General features: G+C 41.1%; 1 protein-coding gene across 11 annotated transcripts in view; it reads left to right on the top strand.

The window, feature by feature from the left end:
- Window positions 1-27,135, top strand: part of atp11c (ATPase phospholipid transporting 11C) — a 44,864-nt gene extending 17,729 nt beyond the window's left edge. For 2 of the 11 annotated variants that reach the window (XM_051954019.1, XM_051954022.1), the window contains exons 3-29: window positions 1,049-1,138; window positions 6,769-6,849; window positions 8,116-8,223; window positions 8,801-8,929; window positions 9,452-9,540; window positions 10,057-10,107; window positions 10,536-10,600; window positions 10,703-10,784; window positions 10,870-11,020; window positions 11,849-12,046; window positions 12,796-12,966; window positions 13,528-13,739; window positions 13,926-13,997; window positions 14,097-14,170; window positions 14,274-14,377; window positions 14,481-14,662; window positions 15,634-15,900; window positions 16,032-16,209; window positions 17,148-17,250; window positions 17,335-17,480; window positions 17,784-17,843; window positions 18,464-18,591; window positions 19,260-19,395; window positions 19,491-19,556; window positions 19,658-19,761; window positions 19,859-20,015; window positions 22,175-27,135. In XM_051954019.1, coding sequence (XP_051809979.1) covers window positions 1,049-1,138; window positions 6,769-6,849; window positions 8,116-8,223; window positions 8,801-8,929; window positions 9,452-9,540; window positions 10,057-10,107; window positions 10,536-10,600; window positions 10,703-10,784; window positions 10,870-11,020; window positions 11,849-12,046; window positions 12,796-12,966; window positions 13,528-13,739; window positions 13,926-13,997; window positions 14,097-14,170; window positions 14,274-14,377; window positions 14,481-14,662; window positions 15,634-15,900; window positions 16,032-16,209; window positions 17,148-17,250; window positions 17,335-17,480; window positions 17,784-17,843; window positions 18,464-18,591; window positions 19,260-19,395; window positions 19,491-19,556; window positions 19,658-19,761; window positions 19,859-20,015; window positions 22,175-22,279 — 3,309 coding nt within the window. In that variant the 3' untranslated portion in view covers window positions 22,280-27,135. Of the gene's footprint in view, window positions 1-1,048; window positions 1,139-6,768; window positions 6,850-8,115; window positions 8,224-8,800; window positions 8,930-9,451; window positions 9,541-10,056; window positions 10,108-10,535; window positions 10,601-10,702; window positions 10,785-10,869; window positions 11,021-11,848; window positions 12,047-12,795; window positions 12,967-13,527; window positions 13,740-13,925; window positions 13,998-14,096; window positions 14,171-14,273; window positions 14,378-14,480; window positions 14,663-15,633; window positions 15,901-16,031; window positions 16,210-17,147; window positions 17,251-17,334; window positions 17,481-17,783; window positions 17,844-18,463; window positions 18,592-19,259; window positions 19,396-19,490; window positions 19,557-19,657; window positions 19,762-19,858; window positions 20,016-21,211 lie in introns of all 11 variants that reach the window. The other 9 variants (XM_022194894.2, XM_022194899.2, XR_007944503.1 and 6 more) reach the window with 9 other exon arrangements.
- The last annotated feature ends 28 nt before the right edge of the window (window positions 27,136-27,163 follow it).

Genomic DNA, 27,163 nt, shown 5'->3' with positions numbered 1-27,163 from the left:
TCAGGCAGGTGCTGGCAAGTTTATTGATATGAAAGGTGGAAGTGATGAGGAGAAGGAAGCGGTGTGGGAGTAATATGGCTGTGGGATTTATAGTGATGCAGAGGGTCCCAGTGAAGAAGGGCCAATCAATTGGTTGCTGCCAGCATGTCAGGGTAAACAGTCTTTAATTACCCCAGCTGTAGTGTTTATGCTCTTCCATGCCCCTGCTCTCCATCATCCTGTTGCTTTTGCACTCTGCAATGACCCATCTCCGCCTCCCCTCTCTTGCTCTGGTTGCTACTGCACCACCACAGTCAGCCACCCTCACTGCTGCCACCCCCCTTTTCTCATTACTTTCACTCTCTTTTATCTCTAGCAAAATGAGATGGGCCATTCTGCTGCCGCTGCATTTCAACACTCTCCCCATGCAGACATTCCCCTTCATAAACAGCGCCTTATTGCTGTTTCTGTGCAAGTTTGTGTGTAAGTGCGTGTGCAGGCACGTGTTTGTATTTGTGTTTTTCACCCCAGTGTTTTGTTGCGCCATACAAAGTTACCAGCAGGGTATTGTTGAGCCGTCTCTCAGGGATTTAAGCAGATAAAAGTGTCGCTTCAGCCCCGACAGTATCAGCTGTCATGGCCACTTAAAAAGAACAAAACACAAAGAAACAGTCACCAATCTGATAAGTTCATTGGCTCTGCATTCAAGGGTAACCAAATTAAGGAGATAAATCGCTAATCTGAATCAATGAAATACCTGTGGGCCCCCAAGGGCCATCTCCCTAGGCAGTACAAAGAACAGAGATTCCAAGCTATTGAAGTTCCCTTCCTATTTTCCTCCCCCAGCTCAGACATAATGCACATAAGCAGGAGTCTGTGAATATTGAATGTCTCTAATCTCTCTCCCCTGCCAAGCTGTTCTTTAATCTCCCAAAATTTGGTTGAAAACATCATGTCACAATGGGGAAAATTAAAGCGCAAAGAGCAACAAAAAGCACTCCACACATTGTAGTACCTATGTGTTTTTTTTCCCTCTGTCACTTACATGCTTTTCTCCTTTCTTCCACAGTATACAGTTTGGAACTTTCTACCAAAGAATCTGTTTGAACAGTTTAGAAGAATTGCCAATTTCTACTTCCTTATCATCTTCCTGGTGCAGGTAAGGGCAAGCTTTGTCAGTGTGCCACTGCCAACACAAACAAAGATATGTTTGTTTATTAGTTTTATATAACGATTCCATGGATGTCTGTTGTGTATGTGAGTGTGTTTAAGTGTTTTTGGGATCTGTGTGTAAAGGTCTGGTTTGTATTTAGGTAACACTGTGAGCTGCACTCGTGGTCAAAACTTTTAAAACATCCCATTTTTTTAAAAAAATTGAAATTTATGCACTGCTTTTATTCAGACAGAGAGGGTTGTAAGTAATCAAGAAAAGTTAGGACACCTGTAGGATTTATTTCTTATTTTTTTTAAGTTATTGTTTCGGCCTTATTATATAGGACGGTGGAGAGAGAGGGACAGGAAACACGGGGAAGGACCGGCAGCAAAGAGCCATGGGCTGGATTCGAACCCATGATTGCTGCATCGGGGACTATAGCCCCTGTTTATGTTTACCAGTTGAGCTACGGGGTTAGACTGAACCCTAACCCCAGCCCCGGACACCTGTAGGATTTGGTAACGCCAACTTTCCAGGCTTCATCAACCTCCATTGCTACAGAACAGCTTTAAGTTAGAAACTCATTTCTTGTTTCCTGAAAAAGGCCTTTTTGTATAATTCTGAAATGTACTTTATCAGTTTTGGGGATCTTACCTTTTTTATTTTTTTTAAATCTCTGGCAGTTCCCCACTTATCTTTCAAGCTATTCATTGGACTTGAACTACTTGAATTTCAATAAAAAAAATGGAAAAATTGGGGCATTCTAAAGCTCTTGACTGGTAGTGTAGATTTAACCTTGTTGTTGATCAATTTTAGTGGGTCAGTATGCCAATGTATGCAGTCTGCTTGATCTGTCTACATAAAGGGTGTAATCCCTGTAAGAGAAGGAGCGTGAGAAAATGTCTCCATTTGCATGTGGCCATGACGAGTGTGAGCCATTTACAGGATGTGTGAACTGTACAACATGTTCAACATGTTTAAAATGGACCGTGTGCAATCTTAGCAGTTGCAACACTGGAACTGAATGTAGTTACTGATAAAATTTGAACAGTGTGTGTGTTTTTTTTTCTTGAGGAAATGAATACAGTCTTCGACTCAAGTACCACATGTTGTTTACCATTTGCAGTTCTGTTTCACTTACCAGAAAAGAGGTTAAAAACAGGAAAAAAAACATAGGAACAAAGAGTGAAATGGCTAAATAAATGGTGTGTGTATATGTGTGTATGTATTGCTGACACGCAGCTCAATATGGTTGAAGAATAGGCCTAAAAATACATGAATGCTGCCTTGTTTTTGTCCAGATTTCTGTATTTTTATTCAATAAATGCACTGTTATAAAAGTCAGTCTTTGTATATAAGTATCTATTTTCAGTTGTAAGCAAGCTCTACTCAATCCAATAATCACCTCTGTTGTGCTACAGTTGTTAGATTACGTTTAATGCAAATTATTAGGGATTTTTTTTCAAGTATTAGAGTGTTGATTAAAAGTGAATAGATTTTATCCTCCTCCAGCATGTTTATGCAGAATTTGCACTTACAAGTAAAAATCTGTATTTCAGATTTTGTTTATTTTAACCTTCATTTACTTCTACATAGTTTTGGCTAAGTGAGTGTGTTTACAATGGTATATCATGTTTTTACCTTTTATTTTTGTCATTGCTTTGGACTTTTTCTGGAAAGAAAAGCCCAGATTTGTGTTAAGTTTTTAGGGTGATCTAAAAATTTCTGTAGTGTCCCTCACTGTTGGCTCATGTTATTTGCTGCCCTGTCCTCCTAAGTGGAAGCTGTGAGCTGGCCAAGAATGCTGACTGAAATGCATTGACTGGCATTTTTAATTCCGTGCTCTTAAGTGATCCTCCCCCTCCCCTCCCCTCCCCTCCCTCCCCTCCCCTCCCCTCCCCTCCCCTCCCCTCCCCTCTCCTCTCCTCTCCTCTCCTCTCCTCTCCTCTCCTCTCCTCTCCTCTCCTCTCCTCTCCTCTCCTCTCCTCTCCTCTCCTCTCCTCTCCTCTCCTCTCCTCTCCTCTCCTCTCCTCTCCTCTCCTCTCCTCTCCTCTCCTCTCCTCTCCTCTCCTCTCCTCTCCTCTCCTCTCCTCTCCTCTCCTCTCCTCTCCTCTCCTCTCCTCTCCTCTCCTCTCCTCTCCTCTCCTCTCCTCTCCTCTCCTCTCCTCTCCTCTCCTCTCCTCTCCTCTCCTCTCCTCTCCTCTCCTCTCCTCTCCTCTCCTCTCCTCTCCTCTCCTCTCCTCTCCTCTGCTCTGCTCTGCTCTCCTCTCCATCTGCTCTTGCTCTTCCATCATCCCCTTCTTGTCTTTGACTCTCATTCTGATCCATGGAGATGGAAACTAACCTCTCTCCTTTTAGCAGTAACCTAAACTATGGCAGCAAATAGCCCTCTAGTGTAAACAGGTGCTGCTGTCGGGCCTGCACAGGAAGGTTGTGCTTTCTCTGATCACATACTGACTGAATGAGCTCACAGAGTGACTGCTCCCATAAACCCAGCACTGTAACAAACTGAGAAATATCAGGGTTCCGTTGTCACATATTCTATTACTCTCAAGCGATTGCTGATCACTTGCAGTATTTGTATTTATGCTTGAATTTATAGTTGACACCTCGGCCTTTATTCCCCAGTGTTTGTGGTTCAAATCTGTATTATCCTCAAGTGATGTATGTGATTGATAGATTTTTCAGTTGAGAGCTAACGTGTGAAATTATCGTGAGCTAATGTAATACATTTATGTGGGAGTAAATCACCAAGCATGTTCAAATCACATACAAACTGCCTATTGCAGCATGTATGCACAGGGATTTACTGTGTGGGATGTGTGCAATGTAAAATGTTTGTGTGTGAATACACGTATGTATGTGCACGTGATGCATGAGTCAGTGGGTGTCCTGGGCTTCCTGATGGTGTTTACCCAAGCTGCAGCATAGTTGGCATTTCTCCACTAATCCAGGTCTCTTGAGGGGCTTCTTATCACAACCACTTAGTTTCTTCCATGCAGCCTGCTATCATACCGGAGCATGAAACAGGTACACAGATTGTGCACTCATTTTGTGCTTGCATCTTGCCGACAGAAATAAACCTTCTCATTTCTCCTGGGAGGCTTCATGCAAATACTCTACCCATATCCAAATGTCATGCATCCTCCAGCTCTGTTCTATCCTCCTTTTGTCTTACATTGTCATTTGGTCTCTTTCTTTCTCCCTTTCTCCCTCTCTATCTCGCATAACCCCCATCTCTCTGCAGCGCTGCACTGCTGACGTCAGCAGCCAGGAAGCCCTCTGTACTTCTGAGCGCCACAAATAGACACTGGCTGATAAAAAAGCACCACTCTCCTATAAATAGCTCTGCATGTCTTTGCTTGAATTTGATTGAATGGGAATAGAGCACTGGGAGAGATTCGGAGAGACGGTGATGAGAGAGCAAGAGGGAGAAGGGGAGAGAGAAAGTGTGAAAGGGTAAGAGGACGTGAGGACCCACAGCGCTGCCCTGGGACCCCTGGGACCTGCTGTCTGTCGCTCACTCTGACACACTTCCCGGCTCAGATGAAGGGCTTTGTGCTGCTCCGCTCTGCTGCTCTGATATCACACCCGGCACATCAGCAGCAGTACACCAGTTCACTCCTATTGCTGAGATTTTTTTTTGTTTGACTTTGCGTTTGGTGCAGTAGAGGAAAGGTATTTGGCCATCTGGAAGTTTGGGGATTGTTGTGAATCAGTGGTGATCAAGTGTGAACACAAGCTCTGGGGGAATTTGTGTTGTTTGGCAGAAGTAGAGTAGCTGAAGATTTTGTTAGGCTTTCATTTACTGAGGAGGTTACTGTTGCATGTACAGTATGCAGTATATGCAGTATGGTGATTATTTGCTATAGAAAGCCTCTGAGGTGCTGCTTTCTCAAGAATTGTAATTATGCAGGCTTTCAAACAATATTCCCAGTTTGTCCAGCATTATGCACATTTATTCAGCTCACCACTTGCTGATATTCAGTCTGTATTCACTGTAACCTGTATATGAAACAGAAAATAATCCTCACAAGGCAAAGCATAAAATAGCCATGTGAACAAAAACCGGTTTGCATCGTTCCCTTTCAGCAACACCTGAACTGATGCCTTGACGTCCTTAAATAGAACTTTCCACTATCCAAACAAGGAAGCATCATCCCATCATCGGTATGTTAACCAACCTAATAAAACATAGCACAACTATATAAATATAGCAAAATCTGGCACCTACTCAGTACTGTGCTGTTTTTCTTTCTGTGATTACGCTAATTTAAATCCAGTTACGTGAACAAGAAATGTGGAATATTGGGTTATTATAGGCTAAAGCAGACCGTCACACTGGCCACACCAGTCAGTGAACAGCTAACACGACCAGGCCAAACCAAGCTTCTCTCAAGGGGCATTCAATAATCAACTAGCTACATAGCCTATAGCAATGTGCAAGATGTTAAGAGACTTTAACACAGTACGCACATTGCTCTTCCTAAACATTGACTTCTCTCACCTCTGGCTCACAACACTTGAGGCTACTGCAGCAACAATATTACTTTCTGCTCAGTCTCACTGGAATCACCAGTTTCTACATATATATATAATGCAGACTCTCCTCTGTGTCTGCACTTCTCCAAATGCTCGATGTGCACTGGTCCAGTTAATTGTGATCGCAGTAAAACTGGTTCAGACTACTAGCTCGCTGCCCTTCCGTGAGTGTGTTTGTGTGTAGGTGTTTGTACAGGTACAGAATGTGACTCTGTGTTCATGTCTGACTGTGATTACTGAGTGAGCAGCTGGTTTGTTTCTTTCTCAGTTCAAGCACAGGTGAGGAAAACACTAGAGACTGCATCAAAATGCATCTCCCACTCTGAGCCGAGCTGATGTCTATCTGACAATTTGTAATGTTGGTCAGAATATCAATGAGCTGGTGGTGTCGTGTCTGTGCGAGCTGTAATATGCACTCCGGCTCAGGGGGAGACCAACCTGCATTCTGCAGGAATGAAAATGCCAGGGTAAATCCATCTGTTGGCTTTAAAGGGACACATGAAGCCATTGGTGTGCTGAGGTTTTAGCTGGGAGCTTTGGTCAGGTGCTCCTCTAAAACTGGTTGTTTTGGATTACCTACCCACTGGTCCAACATTCTTATTACACACGTGACTGAAGTCCAACATATACACATACTTGTACCTCCAGGTTTTTTCACACACAGCTTAGGCAGGTAAGGTGAGTTTGACAGCTTTCTGCTGGCTCTCTCCCGTGTCTTGGCGGATACACAGTAGTGTTGGCATGCCTGTAGATTAAGCACTTTGTCCCTGGCTCACTTGATTAAAACTTCTGTGGTCCAGAACCTCACTCGCTCCCTTCCAAAATGTAAATGTCTCCCTTGTGTTTCCTCCTGATGAACAAAAATGGGAAATCGTAGGAACGCCTTGCAGAAACGGACTACACCCTGCATTTAGAGGGCTAGTCTCATCTTCTCAATGTTACCACGAACTGTTCTTGCTACAACCACAGCAACATGTGGTTGTCAGACTTTGTAGTGGTAATTTAATGTATAGCTTTTCTGTTTGAAGATCATATTCTTTGTTGACTGTTAGCATTAATTTCTTTCAAGTAAAACTGTGTTTTCCCTCCAATAGGTGATAGTGGACACCCCTACCAGCCCAGTCACCAGTGGCCTACCGTTATTTTTTGTGATTACAGTTACTGCTATTAAGCAGGTAAGATACTACTTAATGGGGCTGATAAGTGCTGATAAGACGTTTTATTGTTTTTTTTTATTGCTATGTCCTCATTGCCTCATATTATCTTTCATTGCGTTATTTACTTCCTCATTTTCCACATAACGTCTCAAGTCCCCCTGCTTTCTTAACTCTGTTGCTGTGATTTTTGTGTAAAGTACATAACTAATGCTCTCTTGGGTTTTGTATTATTGTGCTCTGCTGGTGAATTCCGATTGGGGCGAAGATAAAATGAGCTCTGGGGAGTGAGAGCAATTGGAGAGAGAGCGCAAGTCTATTACAGAGATACAAATTATCAAGGGGAGTGTGTGCTGCTTTGACTCCATGTCGGCCATGTCCCAGCTTTAGATGTATTGTTTTAAGATTGGCTTTTTAGTTAGACTACTGCTGGGGCTTTGAAATGCACAATAGTGGGTGGACTTCCTCCTGAAAATATATGGGATACACGGATAGTACTGGAAAGCCTTCAGCCAAGCTTTGAAGTGGGACACCAAGGCAGCCTGTTTGACTCTGTTAGTGAGGCTGAGGTGAAATGTATAGTTCAGCTAAGCATGCATGGATTGCCTCCCCTCCTTTTGTCCCCCCTTTCATCCAGTTGGCATAATTTCTCTGCATCACTCAACCAGACTTTCTCCTCCTATCACCTTTCACAGTAATCCTGCTTTCTGGCTCAAGCTCCGCCTTGGCACACATTCTAGTTTCCCTCTTTACCCTCTGCATCTCTGCACCATCTCCTATCTCCATCACTATGTTAAAGTACTTATGAAGTCTGCACTAGATTTTGTGCCTCATGCTGCAGCAGCCCCAGAAATTATTAGATTTTTTCTTTTACCTGACTCAGTATTATTTCATGGCATATTGTTTCAATGCACTGCTGGACGATCACCATCCCATTCTGCTGCTGCAGGCACTTGTACACATAATGAGAAAATAGTCAATGCAAAAATTAAATTTTATGCGCAGACACTAATATTTTATAGTCCTCCCTTGGGATTTATGACAACTTCGGTTACACCTCTCCAGCGTTCGTTTTGAAACTTGGTCAGTTATGCTCCCTCTCAGAAGCCGAAAAACATTCATGGCTCCCCCTCAGTTTGACAGCCAGTGCTCTATTGCGTGTCAGTTTGTACTGATGCCACAGTCATAGCTGTCAGTGTCCCATGGGTGCTAATGCCACGGAGAAAGATGGTACTTTTTGTTGTGCTAAGCAAATAACGCTATTCTGATTTTGATATATTGCCGCAGGGCTATGAGGACTGGCTACGGCACAAAGCAGACAATGAGGTGAATAAGTACCCAGTGACGGTTTTGGAGGACGGCCGGAGGATACGGAAAGAGAGTGAGAAGATCAAGGTAACTGTTAACCGTCTTAGCTTAGATCAACTGGAATGAATATTCCATAGAGATATGGCCAAAGAATGGCTCCTGGCAGCTTGATATGACTGTTTGGAGTATATGCACAAAGGAGAAACTGTACTTCTCCTGTGCTGATTAGATGTTCAAACATGGGTGTGAATGGCAATTAACATTTCCCTGCTATTGCGTGGAGGTTATTTCTTCAATGCGGTCTAACTCTGTCAATATTTTCCAGTATTTAAAGTGTACCAAATCATTTTGGTTATGTTGAAGGGCTGCTAGTGCTGCTGACACCACTGAGAATAACATCCAGCTGTCAAAACCAAAACAGAATTGCTTTTCGTAGAAATGTGGACAGCTGCTCTCTGCACAGGAGCTCACTCGAGTAAGCTACCTCCTACTGCTAAATACACTGAGGCTGAAGTCCTCCTGCTCTCTAATGGTAAAACTCCTTAAAGCTGTGATTGTTTAGAGCTGTGTCACTCATACGCTGCCAAATTCTTTTGATATTGTGCCTAAGGAGTGGGAGAAAGCAAACTTTGTCTTGACAAGTAGTTTTGGGTTGTTTTTGCAGGTTGGCGACGTCGTGGAGGTGGAGGAAAATGAGACCTTTCCCTGTGATTTAATATTGCTGCAATCTAGCCGAGATGATGACACGTGTTTTGTTACCACAGCAAGTCTGGATGGAGAGTCTAACCATAAAGTAAGATGAACCGTTTCTCTGTTACTGTTTTTCATATCAAAATGTAATTTTTTTAAGTGTTTTCATCAAGGGTTTGACTTTAGAGAAACATGTTCTCATTAAATTATATGAGGTGTAGTCACATTTTATTTTTATTATTATGGTAGATGTTAATATTAGGGGCAGAAGTTTATAGAGATTACGGAGAAACAGTGACTTGCCTGGACGTAGGACAAATCAGTCGTCTAGTTTAATAGTGTAAGGAATGTAAATCGCCATTTATGGCAGTTGTTTGTAAAATAGTGAATCTATTTGGCTGTCAGCCTTGCTTTGAAAAAACTTCAAATTTCCCTAATCTCGTTCAGAAGAAATATGTTTTTATACCTATTTGTGATCAAGTGTTTCACTGTTTCTTAGTATCGTTTATTCTCCTAATATCCTGTGCTGTCACTGAGTGTGAAGTAATAGAAGCTAAAACGATCACTCGACTCTAGTCAGTCACAGCTCACACTCTATCTCTCTCTGCCTCTTCCACTTGTCCAGACACACTACACAGTGCCAGACACGGAGAAGGATCTGGAATCTCTCAATGCCACCATTGAGTGTGAACAGCCACAGCCTGACCTTTACAAGTAGGCAATCATCATGTGGTCCCAACGGATTTACGCTACAAGATGTGTTGCCTTTAGTTTGTTCTGCAGTGGGTTAACTCAGTGCCAGTTGAAAATATCCTAATTGGCTCTAATAATAACATGTAGATTGCTGAGCGGAGAGATTTTGGCAAGCCTTACTGTGCTTATGTTTGGCTGGTTTCATGTTAGGAATAGCAGTAGACAGCCTTCGCTTGGAGCAAGGAGTAGGAATGTTGTCATTTAGCGAACCATCGGAATGCTATTTGACATCTGCTACTCGGTCAGTAAAAATGACAGCATGTGACCACAAGTAATTACCATTCCTTCCAACACCCAGCAGCTGATTTAAGGTCAGTGAGTACCTGCCTCTTAAAGTCAATGCACTGTTGACTGATCTTGATAACTCAAGATCAAAACCACTGTAGTAACAACAGATTGTACGATATGCAAAACGGGATATCGCATGCACTCTTTGCAATAGGCTTCAGCTTTTGAGTGTTTGTTATTTTGTTGCAGGTTTGTCGGTCGTATGCACATCTACAAAAACAATCAGGAGCCTGCAGTGAGGTGAGAGCGCTCATGCACAACCATCTCAGGCCACTTTAAGTGAGAGCAAAATCAAAACACAGTTGCTTAAGCACTCATTTGTTTCCCTTTGCATCACCAAAAAATCACTATTCCATTGATCCTTCATTGCAGACAAGAATTAAAATTAAAACCGGCTGGCAGAGCTTTAGCCACCACTCCCAAAGCACTCCCACTGGCATTTATCATTGACTGCTTTGTAATGGTCACATAAACAAATGCCAGTGTCCTTCTCAAGAACACTGGGATCGGTGTAAGCCCAGACTGCAGTCGTACTGTGTACTGTCACTGCGTATTTTAGAGTGGATGCCAGCTGGCCTGCCAGGTTTCCATTTAGAGAATAGAGGAGTGTGTGGTTTGCACTGTTTCTGTATGACTAAACAGTTTGATGTACTGATGTGATTTTGCAGGTCTTTGGGCCCAGAAAACCTCCTGCTGAAAGGGGCAACTTTAAAGAATACTCAGAAGATCTGTGGTTAGTCAAATGATGCTGGTATTACTACAGTAACGTATATTACTGAAGATGGTTCATTATCTAAAATGCTGAGCCGTCTGCTTTTCTTTTCTTTTTCTCCAGGTGTTGCAGTTTACACTGGCATGGAGACAAAGATGGCTCTTAACTACCAGGGCAAATCTCAGAAACGCTCTGCTGTGGAGAAGTAAGTTTAGAGGAAAAGTTGTTTGCAGGTTTAAAATGCATGACATATCTTGGGTACCAATTAACTACATTTTTCATATTTTCAGGTCTATCAATGCCTTCCTTCTGGTGTACCTTTGCATATTAGTGAGCAAAGCCCTAGTGTGCACTACACTGAAGTATGTGTGGCAGAGCAAGCCTGGACAGGATGAGCCTTGGTACAATGAGAAAACCCAGAGAGAGAAGGACACCAATCTTGTAAGTTCACATTTTAGAACACTGGTAAAATGCCTGTCTTTGTTGTTGAAGCAATGTACTAGCAATTAGCCCTCTGAACTGTATTAAGTATGAGGCCATTTGTGGCCCCAGTAATGGTGACGCCTATGGACACTTGGAAACAAAGCTGAATATGTTGATTCCAGTTTTTGTTTTTTAAATTTTGTAAACTAATCAAAGAAATGCACCTCTTAGTACAACAACTATGGTATTGTAACTTAGTTAAACTACATAAAACAAAACAATATGCTCTATTTCTATTAATAGTTGTGCTGTTTCTGTAGAGGTGTATGACTTTTTAAGCAGAGAAAGAGAATCCACTATACTTCTTGTCATGCGTTACTGTCCAAAGTAGGGCTCTGTTAATGCAATAAATATGCAACCTTAGATTCTTGTAGTTGTAACTTTTGAGGGCACAGCTCAATCCATGCCGATATGGCATTTTACAAGCCCTTGCCTCTTTTGTTCCACAGTAATAAAACTGCAGAATGGATGCTGCAGTACCACACTGTGACATAATCCATTTCTTTGGCTCTTAACCCTCTGCTCTAGCCTTCAATGAAGTGTGACTATTGTGACTGAATCTATGTCTTCTATTTTGTTTTGTGCATAAACTACAAGTACTAATCTCTTGAGCACACTGTGTATAGTTAGACACAGAAACTACAGTGTAGTCAAGCTTTGGTAAATTCCACCTTGATAGCAAATTTTCCCACTTACATTACTTTAAATGGTGGACACAAATGCTGCAAAGTTCAGTGATTTAAATTTTTCTTTTTATTTAAATGTGTTTTTTTTTTCCCCCATCAGTACCTAAAGATGTTCACTGACTTCCTGTCCTTCATGGTGCTCTTCAACTTCATCATTCCGGTGTCCATGTACGTCACGGTTGAGATGCAGAAGTTTTTGGGATCCTTTTTCATCACATGGGACAAAGATTTCTTTGATCCTGAGATCCAGGAGGGGGCACTGGTCAACACTTCGGACCTTAATGAGGAGCTGGGACAGGTCAGGCAGATGGGGACAGTAAATGAAGCATTTAAATGGCAGAAATGTATTTCACAATGCCTTCTGCGTGTTATTTAAGACTGTAATTCTTTAATTAATATTTACAGTCACTGAAAAGTCATAAAAAATAAATTAACACTCAACCAAGCCTGTAAAAACTGTGATGTGATGTCTTCTATGGCTCTTGGAAACTGAGAAAAACCCCCAGATGATATTATGAAATTTGTCAAAAATATAACCCTTTTTCTGAACAGCAGATATCCAGTGTCTGTGAATAATGTGCATTAGAAAGGAACAACCACTAGCACTTTAAGTCACTCCAAGCTAATTCATTCAAAGTCAATATTTAATGTGTTTCCTCAAAGTTTTCCCGAAGTCATGAAAAAAAGATTGTTCTATGTGGTTCTGCGTATCACATTCACAGCCACTTTTACAAGCATTAAAAAATCCCACTTGCATGTGAGACCAAGTTAGATGCTAGTATATAAAAGAATTGTTTTAAAAAATAAACACCAGACGTCTGTCATGACATCTCTTGTTTTTATGGCACTTCAAACTTAAGCAGTGATGCCATAGATTAGTCATACTCAGTTTGCCAGACGATTACTTCACTTAAAAGTGATGCTATGTTCAACTGAATAATAGTCTAATTGTTTATGGAAGCAGTTGCCTAATTTTATTGTTGTAATCTTTAAATGTATTTATAGTCTTTTTTTTTTTTTTTAATTTCCAAATCATATTGCCTGTAGGTGGAGTATGTCTTCACGGACAAGACGGGCACCCTAACTCAGAATAACATGGAGTTCATCGAGTGCTGCATAGACGGCTTCCAGTACAAGTACAGGGACGCGAGCTCAGAGTTGGACGGATTCTGTGTCACAGATGGACCTGTGAACAAAGTACAGCAGAAAGCTGGCAGGGTAGGTGTTGTGGTGTCCCTCCATCTGTTGTAAAAGTCACACTAGCATTAACATATGGTCATTATATAGCTCGTTGCTCAGAAAGCCCCTTCATAGGTCACCCACGAACACTCTCCTTGACATGTCAACATATGCAGTTGATATGGAGGAGGGGAAAGAGGAGCTGGGAGCTCTTCACATGAGCACCTGATAACACTTTAACTGACTGCACTTCAACACTTGTTGATAAGAGGTCTATTTAGACAAATGGTTGTAAGTTCAGGGGTTTATCTGAAGTCCAGCTACTGTGTGTGGTTCCATATGTGGCTGCACTGTGGCTATAATCAGGCTTTTATCTAAGTGATTATTGATTATTGCCTTTTTATTTCTGTTATCTGTAAAGCATTTTGTGTTACATTTCATTTACATGGAAAGTGTCGTATAAATAACATCCAAGTGAGTGATTAGTATAAATTAGTTTCAGGGGGCATGGTTCATTTACAGATTTAATGATATTGTTTATTCAGCATTTAACTTATTTTATTTTACTCTATTAAGCCATGTTAAACGTTGTGTTATTAGGAGAGGGAAGAGCTGTTTCTGCGAGCCCTGTGTCTGTGCCACACAGTCCAGGTGAAGGAGCCTACAGAGCAGAGTCGATGTCAAATGGACGGACGGATAGACGAGGTGGATGGCTTAGGAGAGGATGGAGAAGTGCTTCAAACACCGGAGATGCTGAGGGGCTTTATTGCCTCCTCACCTGATGAGGTGGCTCTGGTCAAGGGTGCCATGAGGTAAAATATGGACTGTTATGACTCATTGAGTTGAAGTGGAATTGTACCAAGCTTGTAGTTTAAATACAAATATCACAGAATTGTATTTGGAGAAACCCAGCTGATATGCATTTCTATAGGATGTATATTCATTTTGCATATCAGCGCACAGAAGCCACATTCGTAGTGATTTGTCTCCATCTGCAGGTACGGCTTCACATTTCTTGGTCTTGAAAGTAAAACCATGAAAATTCTCAACAGGAACAATGATGTTGAAATGTAAGTCAGTCATTACAAACACAAAATGTTTTGGTTTTAGTCTTTTTTTTTTTTTCTGTTCACATCTTTTATTCTGTTTCCATTCCGTACTCTCCACAGATATGAACTACTTCATGTGTTGAACTTTGACCCAGTGAGAAGACGAATGAGTGTAATCGTCAGAGCCATATCAGGTGACCTTGAGATTACTGTCAGGCTTGTTGCATTAACTATGATTTAGTATTCGCCATCAGACGTCGTCGTGTGTCTGTATGACTGTGTTTTCTTTGTGCCCAGGTGATACACTGCTGTTCTGTAAGGGAGCAGACTCTTCCATCTTCCCCCGCGTTAGACAGGAGGAGGTCGAAAGGATACGCATGCATGTGGAGCGTAATGCAACAGTGAGTGACAAAAGCAACTTCTCTTTCCAAGCCTCTGAACTGTTGTAATGATTTCCTGACAGATTATTTTGTTGTCGTAATATTACTCGCTGTCACTGTTCAGGAGGGCTACCGAACACTGTGTGTGGCCTACAAGTATCTTAGCGCAGAGGAGTATGCCCAAGCAGATGCAGGATTGAGGGAAGCTAGACTGGCTCTGCAGGACAGAGAGCAGAAGCTAATGGCTGTTTATAACCAAGTGGAGACTGGAATGAGCCTGATTGGAGCTACAGCTGTCGAAGATAGGTGGGTGCTTACACAAATACTGCAAAGCTCTCACTAATGAAACAGCTGATGAAAGTTGCTGAATGTCTTTTTTTATATGCTTCTTTTTCCCTCCTTCTCATTAAACATAACTACCAAGAAGTTTAATGGGTGAAAACCCTCTACACAAAGAAATCTTATAATGAACCTAAAACTAACAAAGAGGCCAAAAGTTTGGAGAAGCCTGCAATAAACCCGTCATTAACTTCTTGTTCTGACTCGCTATGTTTATGAAAGCAAGGCGCTGCCAGAATGAGTTCCTCCTTCTGTGGATGTTTTGTGGCAGACTGTGTCACATGCCACTAGATTACTGCTGTTTTTTTTGTTCAGTATGAAGTTGCATTTTGAATTTCACTTAAGTGGATTTATTTCAACAAAAAGCCTTTTTTTTTTTTTTTTCTTTTGTAATCTCACTCTGCCATCTTGTGGTTAAGCAGCGACTGACAATCAAAGATTCCAGAAAACAACCTGCATGAATAGATTTATATACAAGTATTGCAATTTGAATGAAAATGTGTTTATAATAAAATCTAAGCACAATAAAATCATTTAATTATAAGCATATGTACTTCAGTATACTGTATGTATTTTAAAGTGCCACACTGTCTGAAACTTTAATGAATTACAGTGTGGATTTGATGCCTTAGTACAAGCAAGTATGACCATGATAGAGACAACCTATTGTATTTGTGTCAGTTAAAACCACAGCCTCTAATGATATTTACTGGAGGAAAGACACTTATCCTCTAGATTAGTTTGCGTTAGAAAAAGCTTTGCTGATCTTGTGTTGTGGTTTTTCTTTGCTATCATGGAATTCACTCCTTTGTATTTTAACCTTGGTGTCTGTTGTTCAGCTGGTGAATTTTTTTCCCTCTTATGATAGTAGAAACATCTCGGACTTGGTATGATAATTTAATTGGTCTCATTCTTTTCTTTATGTTCCTATCCTGCAGACTTCAGGAGGAGGCAGCGGAAACCATGGAAGCTCTTCAGGGAGCAGGCATGAAGGTTTGGGTCCTAACGGGGGACAAAATGGAAACAGCAAAGTCCACCTGCTATGCTTGTAGATTGTTCCAGAGGAACACAGAGCTGTTGGAGCTAACAGTCCGTACTCTAGAGGATGGAGGGAGGAGGCGTGAGGAGCGGCTGCATGAGCTCTTGCTTGAATATCACAAGAAAGCTGTACAGGATGCTCCCCCTGTAAAGGCTGGCGTCACCAGGTTGGTACCTCGACTTACATCATCTTAGTTTATACGTTGAGATAATTTTGTGATATTTTTATTTAGGAGATAATTGAACTGAATCTCGGAGGTAGTTCAGTTTTCACCAGTTTCTCTTCTCTGTGTTGTAGGAGTTGGTCTTTGACCAACCAGGATTATGGTTTTATCATAGATGGAGCCACTCTGTCGATGGTGCTCAACTCATCCACCGAGTCCAACTCAAGTCGCTACAAGAACCTGTTCCTGCAGATTTGTCAGAACTGCACAGCTGTGCTCTGCTGCCGCATGGCTCCTCTACAGAAGGCACAGGTCAGGACAATTACTTAAAATGTGGAAGCTGTTCATTAAAGAAAGCCCCTTTGAGGAGTGCATCTGAACATGTCGGCTTCAGGTCTGCAACTTTTTTTTTCGAAGCTGCGGCAGAAATCTTTCAACAGCATTTCTCTATCATTTTGAACACGGCACAAATCTAAACTGCATGCAGTTACATTAACGGTTTGGCAGCCACAAGCAGCATACTTTGTGTTGTATGAAACAATTTGAGGTAAACTCTATTCACCAGTTAAGGACAAACATTGATCCAAAAACATTACAGGGAGCACAAAGTCACCATTTGCAGCCCAAGTCATAAAATACCTTTCTTGTGCATTTTGCTCTAAAAATTGAAATTTATTACAAACCAAAATAACTTAAAAATAACATTTTGTAAATGTAATGTAAGTTTTCACAAAACGTTAACAGGAGCTTACATTTAATTTGTTTCTTCCAGCAGTTTGTAGGAGTCTTCCCTCCTCATCATCAGACAGCAGCAGAATCCATATGAACGTCTCCACAGCAAGAGAGTTGCACACATTTAGGATTTTGCACAATAGAAATGACTTTAGTATTTACTTACATTATAAAATATAAACGACTTGGAGGCCAGTTTGGTCAGGAAAAAGACAAATCACACTATATACTTTGGTCTCATCAGACAGATAAGCCATTACATGCAGAGTCACAGTTTACAAGTTACTGTTAAAATATTTGCTACATAGTGTGGACATCCTTATATGGAGTCTTAGCTCTTAGTTTTTTGGACAGTTTGATGAGCTTGCTATTAGTTTTGATGAAGTATTTTATGTATTATTGCAGTATTATAAAGTTTACATCACTTGTTGTTCATAATGTACAATCTTGTGTGTACTGTTACAGTGATGACTTTATGGGTTTTTAATTCTTACCCCTTTGTCATGCTCTATGTATAGATTGTGAAAATGGTAAAGAACTCCAAAGGCTGCCCAATTACCCTCTCCATTGGAGATGGAGCCAATGATGTCAGCATGATTTTAGAAGCTCATGTTGGCATTGGTAAGAAGTGTCTAAGGGCTCTGTAATTACTAAGTGTAGCTTTTTAGTGACGATAGTGTGTAATTTTTTGGTTTGGTGTTTCAGGCATTAAGGGCAAAGAAGGCCGGCAGGCAGTGAGGAACAGTGACTATGCCATCCCCAAACTCAAGCACCTTAAGAAACTTTTGTTGGCTCATGGGCATCTCTACTACGTTCGCATTGCACACCTCGTCCAATATTTCTTTTACAAGGTAGGAGGAGCAAATGCGTCTGTCACGTTGACTTTTCATCTTGCAGCTTGTTTGGAGTTTCAGTAAAGTCTTTGCTTCCCCAACAAACTCACCATCCACTTACTCTGGGAGTTACGCAATGCACAAATACGGATTTGACAGAATTTATCTCAACATTTTAAGCTGATTTTTAGGTTTAACTCAGGTTAACGTATTGCAATTTTTTCTAACTTTAAAAGCACACAGGAACTTGAGAATTCATTTGATGTCCTTTGATTTTATCCATCACTGTGAGCCTGTTCCCCTTCTTTTTTTTGCCTGCAGAATCTTTGCTTCATCTTACCGCAGTTTTTGTACCAGTTCTTCTGTGGCTACTCTCAGCAAGTGAGTATGTCCTGAATCTCATTGAGGTTCAAAGATATTCTGAACATGAAAGGAGGCAATGTCCTTTAAATCTACACCTCCTCATCCTCCTGAATTCCAGATTTCTTTCCCTCAGATTGTCCCTGCCTCACTGCCCTTGGGATGTTTGATATGTGGTCTGATATGTTTATACACAGTCTTACACTACATAAAGCTGTTGAAATAACATGGATGTGTCATGTTCTGCCACCATGATACATAGCATATGGATGTTATGTAATCCGGTTGGCACGTGTGTTTCTGTCACTGTAAAAATTCACTCAGGGGTATTTATTATTAATGAGAGAAGAAATATACCCTGCATGTATCTAGTTTGTTGCTGGTTCTGCATTCAGATAAAAATCCCAGTTTGCACATTAATTACTGTAGATATCATTGTAGGACAATGACATACATCTTTCATAAGTACATGAAAGACCTGTATAAGCTTGCTTATATGACGTGCTGTGTGTTTAAGTTGTGATGGCGTGTGTGAGTTTTATCCTCTCCATGATATTAACCCCTAGTTGCCCTATCCCTCCACCTCCGCTTCCTTACCAACCCCTGCCCCTTCAATCCTCCCCTCCTCCCATCCTCCCCAGCCCCTGTATGATGCGGCCTATTTGACGATGTACAACATCTGCTTCACCTCCATGCCCATCCTGGCTTACAGCCTTTTGGAGCAGCACATCTGCATGGAGGTTCTCCTGGACAATGCTACCCTCTACAGGTGAGCAAGGGGATGTCTTTCCTCATCCGTGTGTTCGTGGATTTATGTGCGTCTGTTATGCTGCATCCTGTCGTCAAAAATAAGAAAAATTACAATCTTCTTTTTTTTTTTTAAATCTAGGTTCACTTTTTGGAGCAGCAGTAGCTTAGTCAGTTGATTGAGAGGCCAATCTTCTGATCTTTTAAAAGAAATAATTAAAAAGTGGAAGCACACCCAAGTAAAGTCCTGTCTTAGTGCTTTTCTGCAATCAATTATAACTCACAACAGCCAACGTTTAGGAGGTTATTTCTGCAAAATAGGTGGCCCTCTTCCATAGTGACTGCTAACTGTATCTTCATTCATATACATTCTATATATGTATACACATTCTCTCTGTATATCTATTTATATAGATTATATACATGTATATATTCCTATGTTAGATTGTAGTGTTGTCTCCACTGATGCAACATAGGCTATTTTCAGAGGAATATTTTTCACCTTAAGCTATATGATGAAGCAGCTTAAGACATTTAACTTGACATGAAACACCGCATGAGTGCGAGTTTTAGGAAGAGCTGTTTACATTTCTCATTTGAATATGTTATAGTTTTAATTGTCATGATTGAGGTTTAGTGCAGAAAGACTTAAAAAGGAGGTTGATCTTCCTCTTTTATGACTTTCTTTAGAGAGATTGCTAAGAATGCTATGCTACGGTGGGGACCATTCCTCTACTGGACGTTGCTGGGAGTCTTCCATGGTTTGCTCTTCTTCTTTGGTGTTCGATATTTGTTCAGCAACCCAGCCCTGCAGGATAATGGCCAGGTTTGATTTGTCATTTTCTAAATGAGTGTGACTGATTTGGATGATTAAACACTATCCCCCATCTTCAATTTCGTATTTGTCTTGTTTAAATCCAGGTTTTTGGGAACTGGTCATATGGAACGATTGTATTCACTGTTCTTGTCTTCACTGTGACGCTAAAGGTAAGTTTCCCCTCCGTTTATTTATCTTGTCTTCTGAAAGAGCATAATTTGTGTGTTTCTGTGCTTCATATGCTTGACATTTGTCTTCTCCACCGTTCCAGCTCGCTCTGGACACACGGCATTGGACATGGATCAACCACTTTGTTATCTGGGGTTCCCTGGCCTTCTATGTGTTTTTCAGCTTCTTCTGGGGAGGAATAATATGGTTAGGAAACAATCCAGGATAAGATATCAATTTCAATACTCTCCAAACCCTGTAGCTCCTCCAAACAATGTGAACTAAAGTGCTGCCTCTCCTGCAGGCCTTTCCTGAGGCAGCAGCGTTTGTACTTTGTGTTTGCCAACATGCTGAGCTCGGTGTCGGCCTGGCTGGTCATCATCCTGCTCATCCTGCTCAGCCTACTGCCAGAGATCCTGCTTGTGGTGTTCCGCAAGCCTCGCGGCCCCCACTCTCGACAGGTAGAGCCGAAACACACAGACAAACTCACATTTCCACTCTACTTTACCACCCTTCCTCTTTTCCTTGATACAATTTTACACATATTTGTTGTAAAAAGGAGTTGGTTGTTATTCTCCATAATGTATTTTTCAGAGTGAATTGATGAAATAGGTGTGGTTGGTAAAGTTATGCGAAGGATTTAAATCAAAGCTTTCAGATACGATTGACTTACTCTAAAATGGGTGTGGCTTTGTAAATAAGGGAGTTTAAATGAGCTGTTGACTTCCACTCACATCTACCTTGCGTTCATAAGGTCTACGACAAGACAGAATAAATCTGAGCTCACATTTTTTGGAAATGTAATAAAGACTAACATCCAAGCATACGCCTGTGCTCCTTTACATCGCTCTGCTAGCTATTATGATTCATGAGATATTGGTCCAGTGGTGTTTTCTGGGTTCTGTTAACTAGGAGTCTTAATCACATAGGTTTGGTTGAACACAAACTGAAGATAAATTATCAAAAGCACACTCCAAGATTTTCTTTGACTTTTGCCATAGAGAGTATGATGGAGCTGTCTTTAAAATTGGGTTTATTTTATATAAGGGTTGGTTTGATAGAACACTCATTTTCTCCACAAGACTTTCTCACGCATATTTTGTCGTTTGCAGTTTGCTCCTCATAAGCAGTTTCTTTTCCAGGCAGCTGGAAATGTTTGGTGGTATGTGCATGCTTTTGGGTGTATCCCACAGTTTTTTTTAAATAGTACCAAGACTTGTTTTGTTTGGTAAAAAGTACCAAACTGAACCGAATGTTTTGCACATATTTGAGGGGAGCCATGCAGCTTTCAGATTTGTGCAACAAATACTTATTAAAATAAAGATGGAACACATTTGTTTTGTCTGAGTTAAAAAAGTGGTAGAATCACTCAAGAATGTACACAATAACTGCTTACATTTTTTTGTCAATGGTTCTAAGTGTTCACATACATGGGGTTCATGAATCCACAGGTTTAATTCACGGTTGTTTGAATGAGTGGGATTTTCAGGTAATGAACCATTTTATTTTAGATTGCACCACAATCTTATTTTTTGCCCATTTCCCATCTTTCAAACTTTGTTTTCCTAACTGGTACTATTGCTTTTGCACTTTAATACATTCTTCTTATCTTTCTCACCCTCTTATTTTTTTCCTCTCTGGACTGTCCTCCCTAAAGATGAAACATCGCCTTCCTTCCTCGGGGACATCTACTATCTTCATGTTGTCACAGACCGCTAGCACTCACAGCTTCTCATGGAGTGACTGAGGTCTCTTTTTCTTTCTGTCAGCACTTCTGCTTAAGTGTCTTCCTGCAGAGTCTCTCTGTCTGCCAGACTTGCTTGTTTCCTACTTGTTGTATCCTTCCTCTCCCACTGTGAGATTCCTTCCGTACCCTATAATGTAACTCGGACAGGTGTTTTGTAGATTGTTATAATCCCCTTCGGTTGGACAGATTAGGTTAGATAATTCAGATTTCAGATGAATTACTGCCTCAGGAATGCTGCCCTTACAAGGCCCCAATTTAAACCTTTACACAAGTGCTTTCCTTTAGATATGTTTTTTTAAATTGGGAGGAATTGCGTGTGGCCAGCTCTACCAGCAGTGTGGAGTAGGACAGGGTGTCCGTGCTAAAATCGTGCAGTCAGTCTTCCATCCTTGTCTGTCCAGTTGTATCAGTCAGTGTTTCCTCTCAGCTGCCTGTGCTGCTCCAATGCCTGCTGCCTCCGCATGTCCAGTCAGGTGACTGCAGCACGTCAAAGCACCCAAACTTACCTGCATGAGGCTCAAGTCCACAACCTCATCCTGGATCGTCAGCAAAATCCCTGCAGGCCACTGCATTTTGTCCGTCTGTGTGCGTGTGTGTTTTATTTCATTCGTTCTTTTGATAAATGTGCAAGATGGTAGTCCTGTATTTTCTGGAGCTGTAAATAGGCTTATTATAACCCGGAAAAGGTGTTTAAAAAGACACTGGACTGATTTTCATTGTCCACTTTTGAAGTCTTTGTGAATGTATATGTTTGTTCTTTGTGTATCTGTACGTTTGTGTGCGAGAGAGAGCACAAGATGCAGAGAGAGACGAAATGTGTGTGTGTTTGTCAGCGTAGTGACGTCACTGGTGTTTCTTGCCTCGCCCTTCTAGAAGAAGCTGTCTCAGTCGAGCGCTGGGGGCCTCCAGTCTCCCCGGTCTTCAGCCAGGCCCCTGCTCATGAGAACCTTTTCAGATGAGTCGAATTCTGTCATTTAAACAGGTACTAGCCCACTTTGAGGACGTTTAAACCAATCAATGACTCACTCCCCCAGTCAACCGCTCCGGCAATTCTCGTCTCTAACTTATAACAAGGAAATCAAAGGCATAATAGCACACAGGCCATTTTCAATAGGACCCAGTGTTTTTTGTTTTTTTTTCTGTGTGTTGTGTAAGCTGATATTGGCTGGCTGAAGAGATGCATCTTTTCCATATCTCTTGTTTTGTGTCAGCATTTTTGTTGAAATGATCAAGTGGTGCATTTATTCAACATATGAATGCATCCAAAGGCTTAATACTACAAACCTAAGAAAAAAAAAAAAAAAAAAGACGCGCTCCTTTCAGCCTTCCTTTGGATGCCCGGCTTATATTATCTTCTGCATGTGCTTCTGAACCCCAGTTTTAAATGTTATCAATTTCAGTCCATCTCATAGTTGGACAAGGAGTGTCTGAGTGTGAGCCGTCGGTGTCAGTTTTTGTCCTCTCTGGCAGTGTGAAACAACAGATCTGGTGTGTGTTTATAGCTTCTCCGCTTTCTGAAATCCGTGTGCCGTTTGTGACGTGGTGGTTCGGTCATGGTCGTGTTCTCCCGTGTGCACATCCAAATCTGTGTTGGTGGTTTTGCTTGTCTGCTAACTGTCTTGGCAAGTAATGGATGCATTTCTGATTGCAACGCTTGACTCAGTGCATGATGTGATGTCAGTGTAACCGCACACTGAATGCTGCTGCATTATGGGGGATAGACAAGAAAATAATGAAAACAAACCAAAAATGATAACGGCCATAGATCTTATGTTTAAATACAGGAGGATGAAAATGTTCAATGATAGCAAATGCATAATAAGACATTATGGACCAGTGCAGCCAAGATATGAAATGTATATCATGATTGTCACAGATTGTACATTTCAGTATTGGACAAATAGAAATTGAGGTCATAATTATCAGATGTTACTTCATTCTGGTGTTTCTTTTGCAAAAAAAACCCATTTTGTTTCAAAAAGTGACTTTACCAAAATGAGTTTCTGTTTCGCATTGTCACTTTTCATCCCCAGGTCTTTGTCAATCTAGACAAGAAAACCTGAGCTGGTTGTTTGACCGACCAGCTGCTTATCTGGCTGTACCCTGTGAATAAAAGGGTCCCGATGTGATCAAGTAGTCATTGCTGGAAATACAAAAAAAATCACTTCCTTAATAATAAATGAGCATTTTATTGTCATTTCAGGATGAATTTCAAAAATTCAGAAATAGATGAATTCATTTTTGTGGTTTTATTATATAATTCCTATGATAATGCTGTAATGTCTTATTAAAATGATGCAAATTTTGTCTTTGTCCATAAATAACAATAATGAAAACAATGTGTTCCATGAACACACTAGTTCTGAGGTGGAAGGGCATCTCTAGACCTCACATTGTGTCAGATGTCCTCAGGTATTTTCAGTTTTTTTGTCAACCCCCCAGCAGGTACGATTGAATGCACCACTTTCCATCAGTGTTGACCAGGGTCACCGATTTCCTTACAGAATCACAAAGCTTGCTGCAGCAGCTTTCACTGTTTAACCTGCATTTCTATTCTCCCTGTAGCTGTCAGATGGTGGCTTCCAACAAACGTCCAGGTAAACTAAAGCAACAGACCTAACCTTCTGCAGTTCTCTAACACTTCAGCGGATCAGTAGGCTCGGATGAAACTGGGATCATTTCCTTTTCTACATGATTTCTGTTTGTCTGGTGGAGGGGAAGGTGTGATTATGCTGACTTTCTTGTGGCCAGTCTCTGCTTATTTTGTGTTGATTTGGGGTGATTCCAAGGTTTCTTGTCCTCTTCCTGTTCTTGGCACAAGCTCATGGTGAAAGCATAAAATAAAGTCTCTTTGCTTGTGCTTTCCCAGATTGCAGCTGTCACACCACTATCCTACAAGCACCTGAAGGAGCGCCAGTAAAAGGCCGCAAGGACTCCAACAACAGTGACATCAGCCTCATTCAGGTGCTGTTCTGGTCGGAGCTGCCTGCCATTTGAAAGAAGTGAAGGAAAAAAAATTCAAGAATTAAAGAGACTTGAGGAGGGGGAGGGGATGAAAAGTGGTTTAGCAGTCTTTTGACTCGCGTGTCTCTTCTCCGTCCTTCTCGGCCCATTCCCGAACCTTACACCCCCACACGCATGCCTGCAGAGCAGTGCCCTGCATTATTTTATAAAGTATCTACTCAGATGACAGGCATGACTTTTCTTTCTTCCACTTTTTTTTAATACTAGCTTACAAATGAATGCATACATGGCTGCCTTGTCAGTAGCGCTATTCAACTGCTGTGTTTCAGCAAGCAGTTGTAATATCCACTCCAAGAATGGTACATCTGCATGAAAGAAGGCTCAAAAGAACACTTCACTCCACTGATCAGTCACTGTATTCTGCAGACTTTTTTTTTATTATATCCTCAGAATTTATACTTTAAGAAGTTATTCTACTTTACAGTTGCTACAGCTTTCAGTGGTTATTCTTTAAACGGTTATTGTATGTTTTAGAAAATACGCTCATCAACAGATCCAAGTTACTGAATGTTCAGCTCAGAGCAGCAAACAGACTTTTCATTTGATAGTTTTTCTATGAATGAATCGGCAGTTACTGTTGAGTTCTGTGTGTGAGAGGGGTTAAAAGTGGCCATATTACCACTCAGTCCAAAAAGTGTGTTTGTGTACGACTGAGAGCTAGATTAGAGACGTTAAGCATATTTTGGCAATGAAGCATTGCTTGGGACATGACCTAAATCTTCCAAACTCAGAGATAATTTAAGAGAGTCCAATTAAAATGAGAAATTAAATATATATATATATATATATATATATGCTGTACTGTATATAGCTCAGAGATGTATATTGGCATCTGCTCAAAGCCAAAAAAGATGAACGATCAGATTCTGTCCACACTCGTGTGACCTGAAAGTGACAAGTCGGTGTGCGTATGTGTTTGTCTGTGTGTGTTGCATTAGTGCGTGCAGATGTACTGGATGGGAACAGCCACGAATGCCTGTGTGAGATGAAAACCAGGATTACTTGAACCTAGCTGATGTAGTTCGGTTACACACTTTTCCTGCACTATTAAGGAAACTGGTTTCTTCATTGCATAGACGGTCACTAAGGCACATGACTATATGCCTGAGCGCACACACACACACGCACATATCAGGTGGATGACACACGCACAGTAACCACACACGTTGTACACTTATATGCACACATGCACTAAAGCCTAAATGAGGTATTTATATTCATCACCCATTATATAGCTTGCATATTTTGTTTCGGTCAGACTGAAGTTGGAATGTAAAGAAACTGACTCCAGATCTGCGGAGTCAGCGTAGTTAAAGCCACTGTGAGACTCTTGTTGCTGTGTTTGTCAGATCTGCTGACAAACAGGATGATAGAGTGAACTGTTGGGCCTGTCATTCCTTCCTTGTGTGTAGTGCTTCATACATTCCATTTAAACATTTCATGATTTCAGACACTTTTAGATACTGTTTTGAAATGTTTTCCTTCTTTTTTTTTCCCCACAAACATATATTGTCTACCTTGCATATTTATTGTTAAGTGTAATTTTACTCACAAATGTTATATTTTTATTACATAAATCTTTTTTATTGTGGAGAGTGTTCAGCTTTGTGCCAGTTGAGTTAGCCTGTTTTACTCCAGCCCTGATGTGAGTCTGCGCCAATCCCATTTGATGCTCTTTGTCATGTGGACAAAGACAGGCAGTGTGATACAGTGCATCTGCAGAATGGCATACGTAGTCATAGCGCCAGTTGGAGATTTTAAAAACGATGTTATTCTCACAAAATATACACGCCTTTCTGCATTATTTCCTACTAAGACCGTCTAGGAAAAGGAAGAAAGTTGTTTTTTTATTTCCTCTGTGACATGTCACCTCCAGACTGCACTGTGCCAGACATACGTGGTGTAAAGAGGACACACTGAGAGGGACTGCCTGCTTTAACAAATGAAAAACCTTTAAGTGACATCAGAAATGCTATTTTCAGAGCTTAGAATATGTTTGAATCTAATGTTTAGCCTGTCTAAATGAAAGTATATAAAAAGAATGGATTGTATTTTTAATGCAACCTTTTTCCAGCCACTTTTTTTCTAAGAAAATCAAATCAAAATGAAAAAAAAAAAAAAAGCACGAGAGGCTCTGGCTGTGGAGTGTGTCCCTGTCTGTGGTTGGGTGGAGGTGGACACCTTCAGGCACCTCAGCAGCTCTGTGTCCTACAGCAGGGGCCCTCCACTTCCAGCCCTTTGGGTCTCCAGCTTCAACACTCCAAACCTCTAAGCTGAATGTACCTCTTTGAAACTAGTATATTCAAAACCTGAAGATTTTCTGTAATAAAACAGAATGTTTTGAAGATAAAAAAAACAAACAACTGTGTTGTCTTTTGTCTACACCAGCAGTGTGTCAGCAGGTTCTCTCTGTAAATATCTGTGAAAGTGTTGCGTGTGTGGTGTTTGTGCATTTGACCACACGAAGCAGATGCTGTGCAGTAATGAGATGGCTGAGAGGCTAAGCTGGATCAGCTGAGTGGCTGCGTATCAGGACGGCTGCTCTCACACTGCTTCCTGTGTGGCCTCACATCAAGACAACATCAAGCACTGTGAGTGAGAGGAGATTTGCATACATGTACTGTATATATACACATTTTCCCTACTCTACAGTGTTAAATCCATTCGGAGGAGTTGTGGGCTGAGTAGGGGGGAGTTGAGCTGAGAGACGCTCTGTGCAGCAGCATGTACACAATGACACCCTTTCATATTTGTCCCTCGGTTTGAATGTGATGGTTGTGTATTAAAGGCTGTGCTTCACATGGGCCAAACTTGTTGGCAGAGGGTGTGGTAATTTTT

Source organism: Acanthochromis polyacanthus, chromosome 10, assembly GCF_021347895.1.
Source record: "Acanthochromis polyacanthus isolate Apoly-LR-REF ecotype Palm Island chromosome 10, KAUST_Apoly_ChrSc, whole genome shotgun sequence".
Classification (NCBI taxonomy): domain Eukaryota; kingdom Metazoa; phylum Chordata; class Actinopteri; family Pomacentridae; genus Acanthochromis; species Acanthochromis polyacanthus.
The sequence above is the reverse complement of the archived record's forward strand: the minus strand, read 5'-3'. Positions and strand labels throughout refer to the sequence as shown.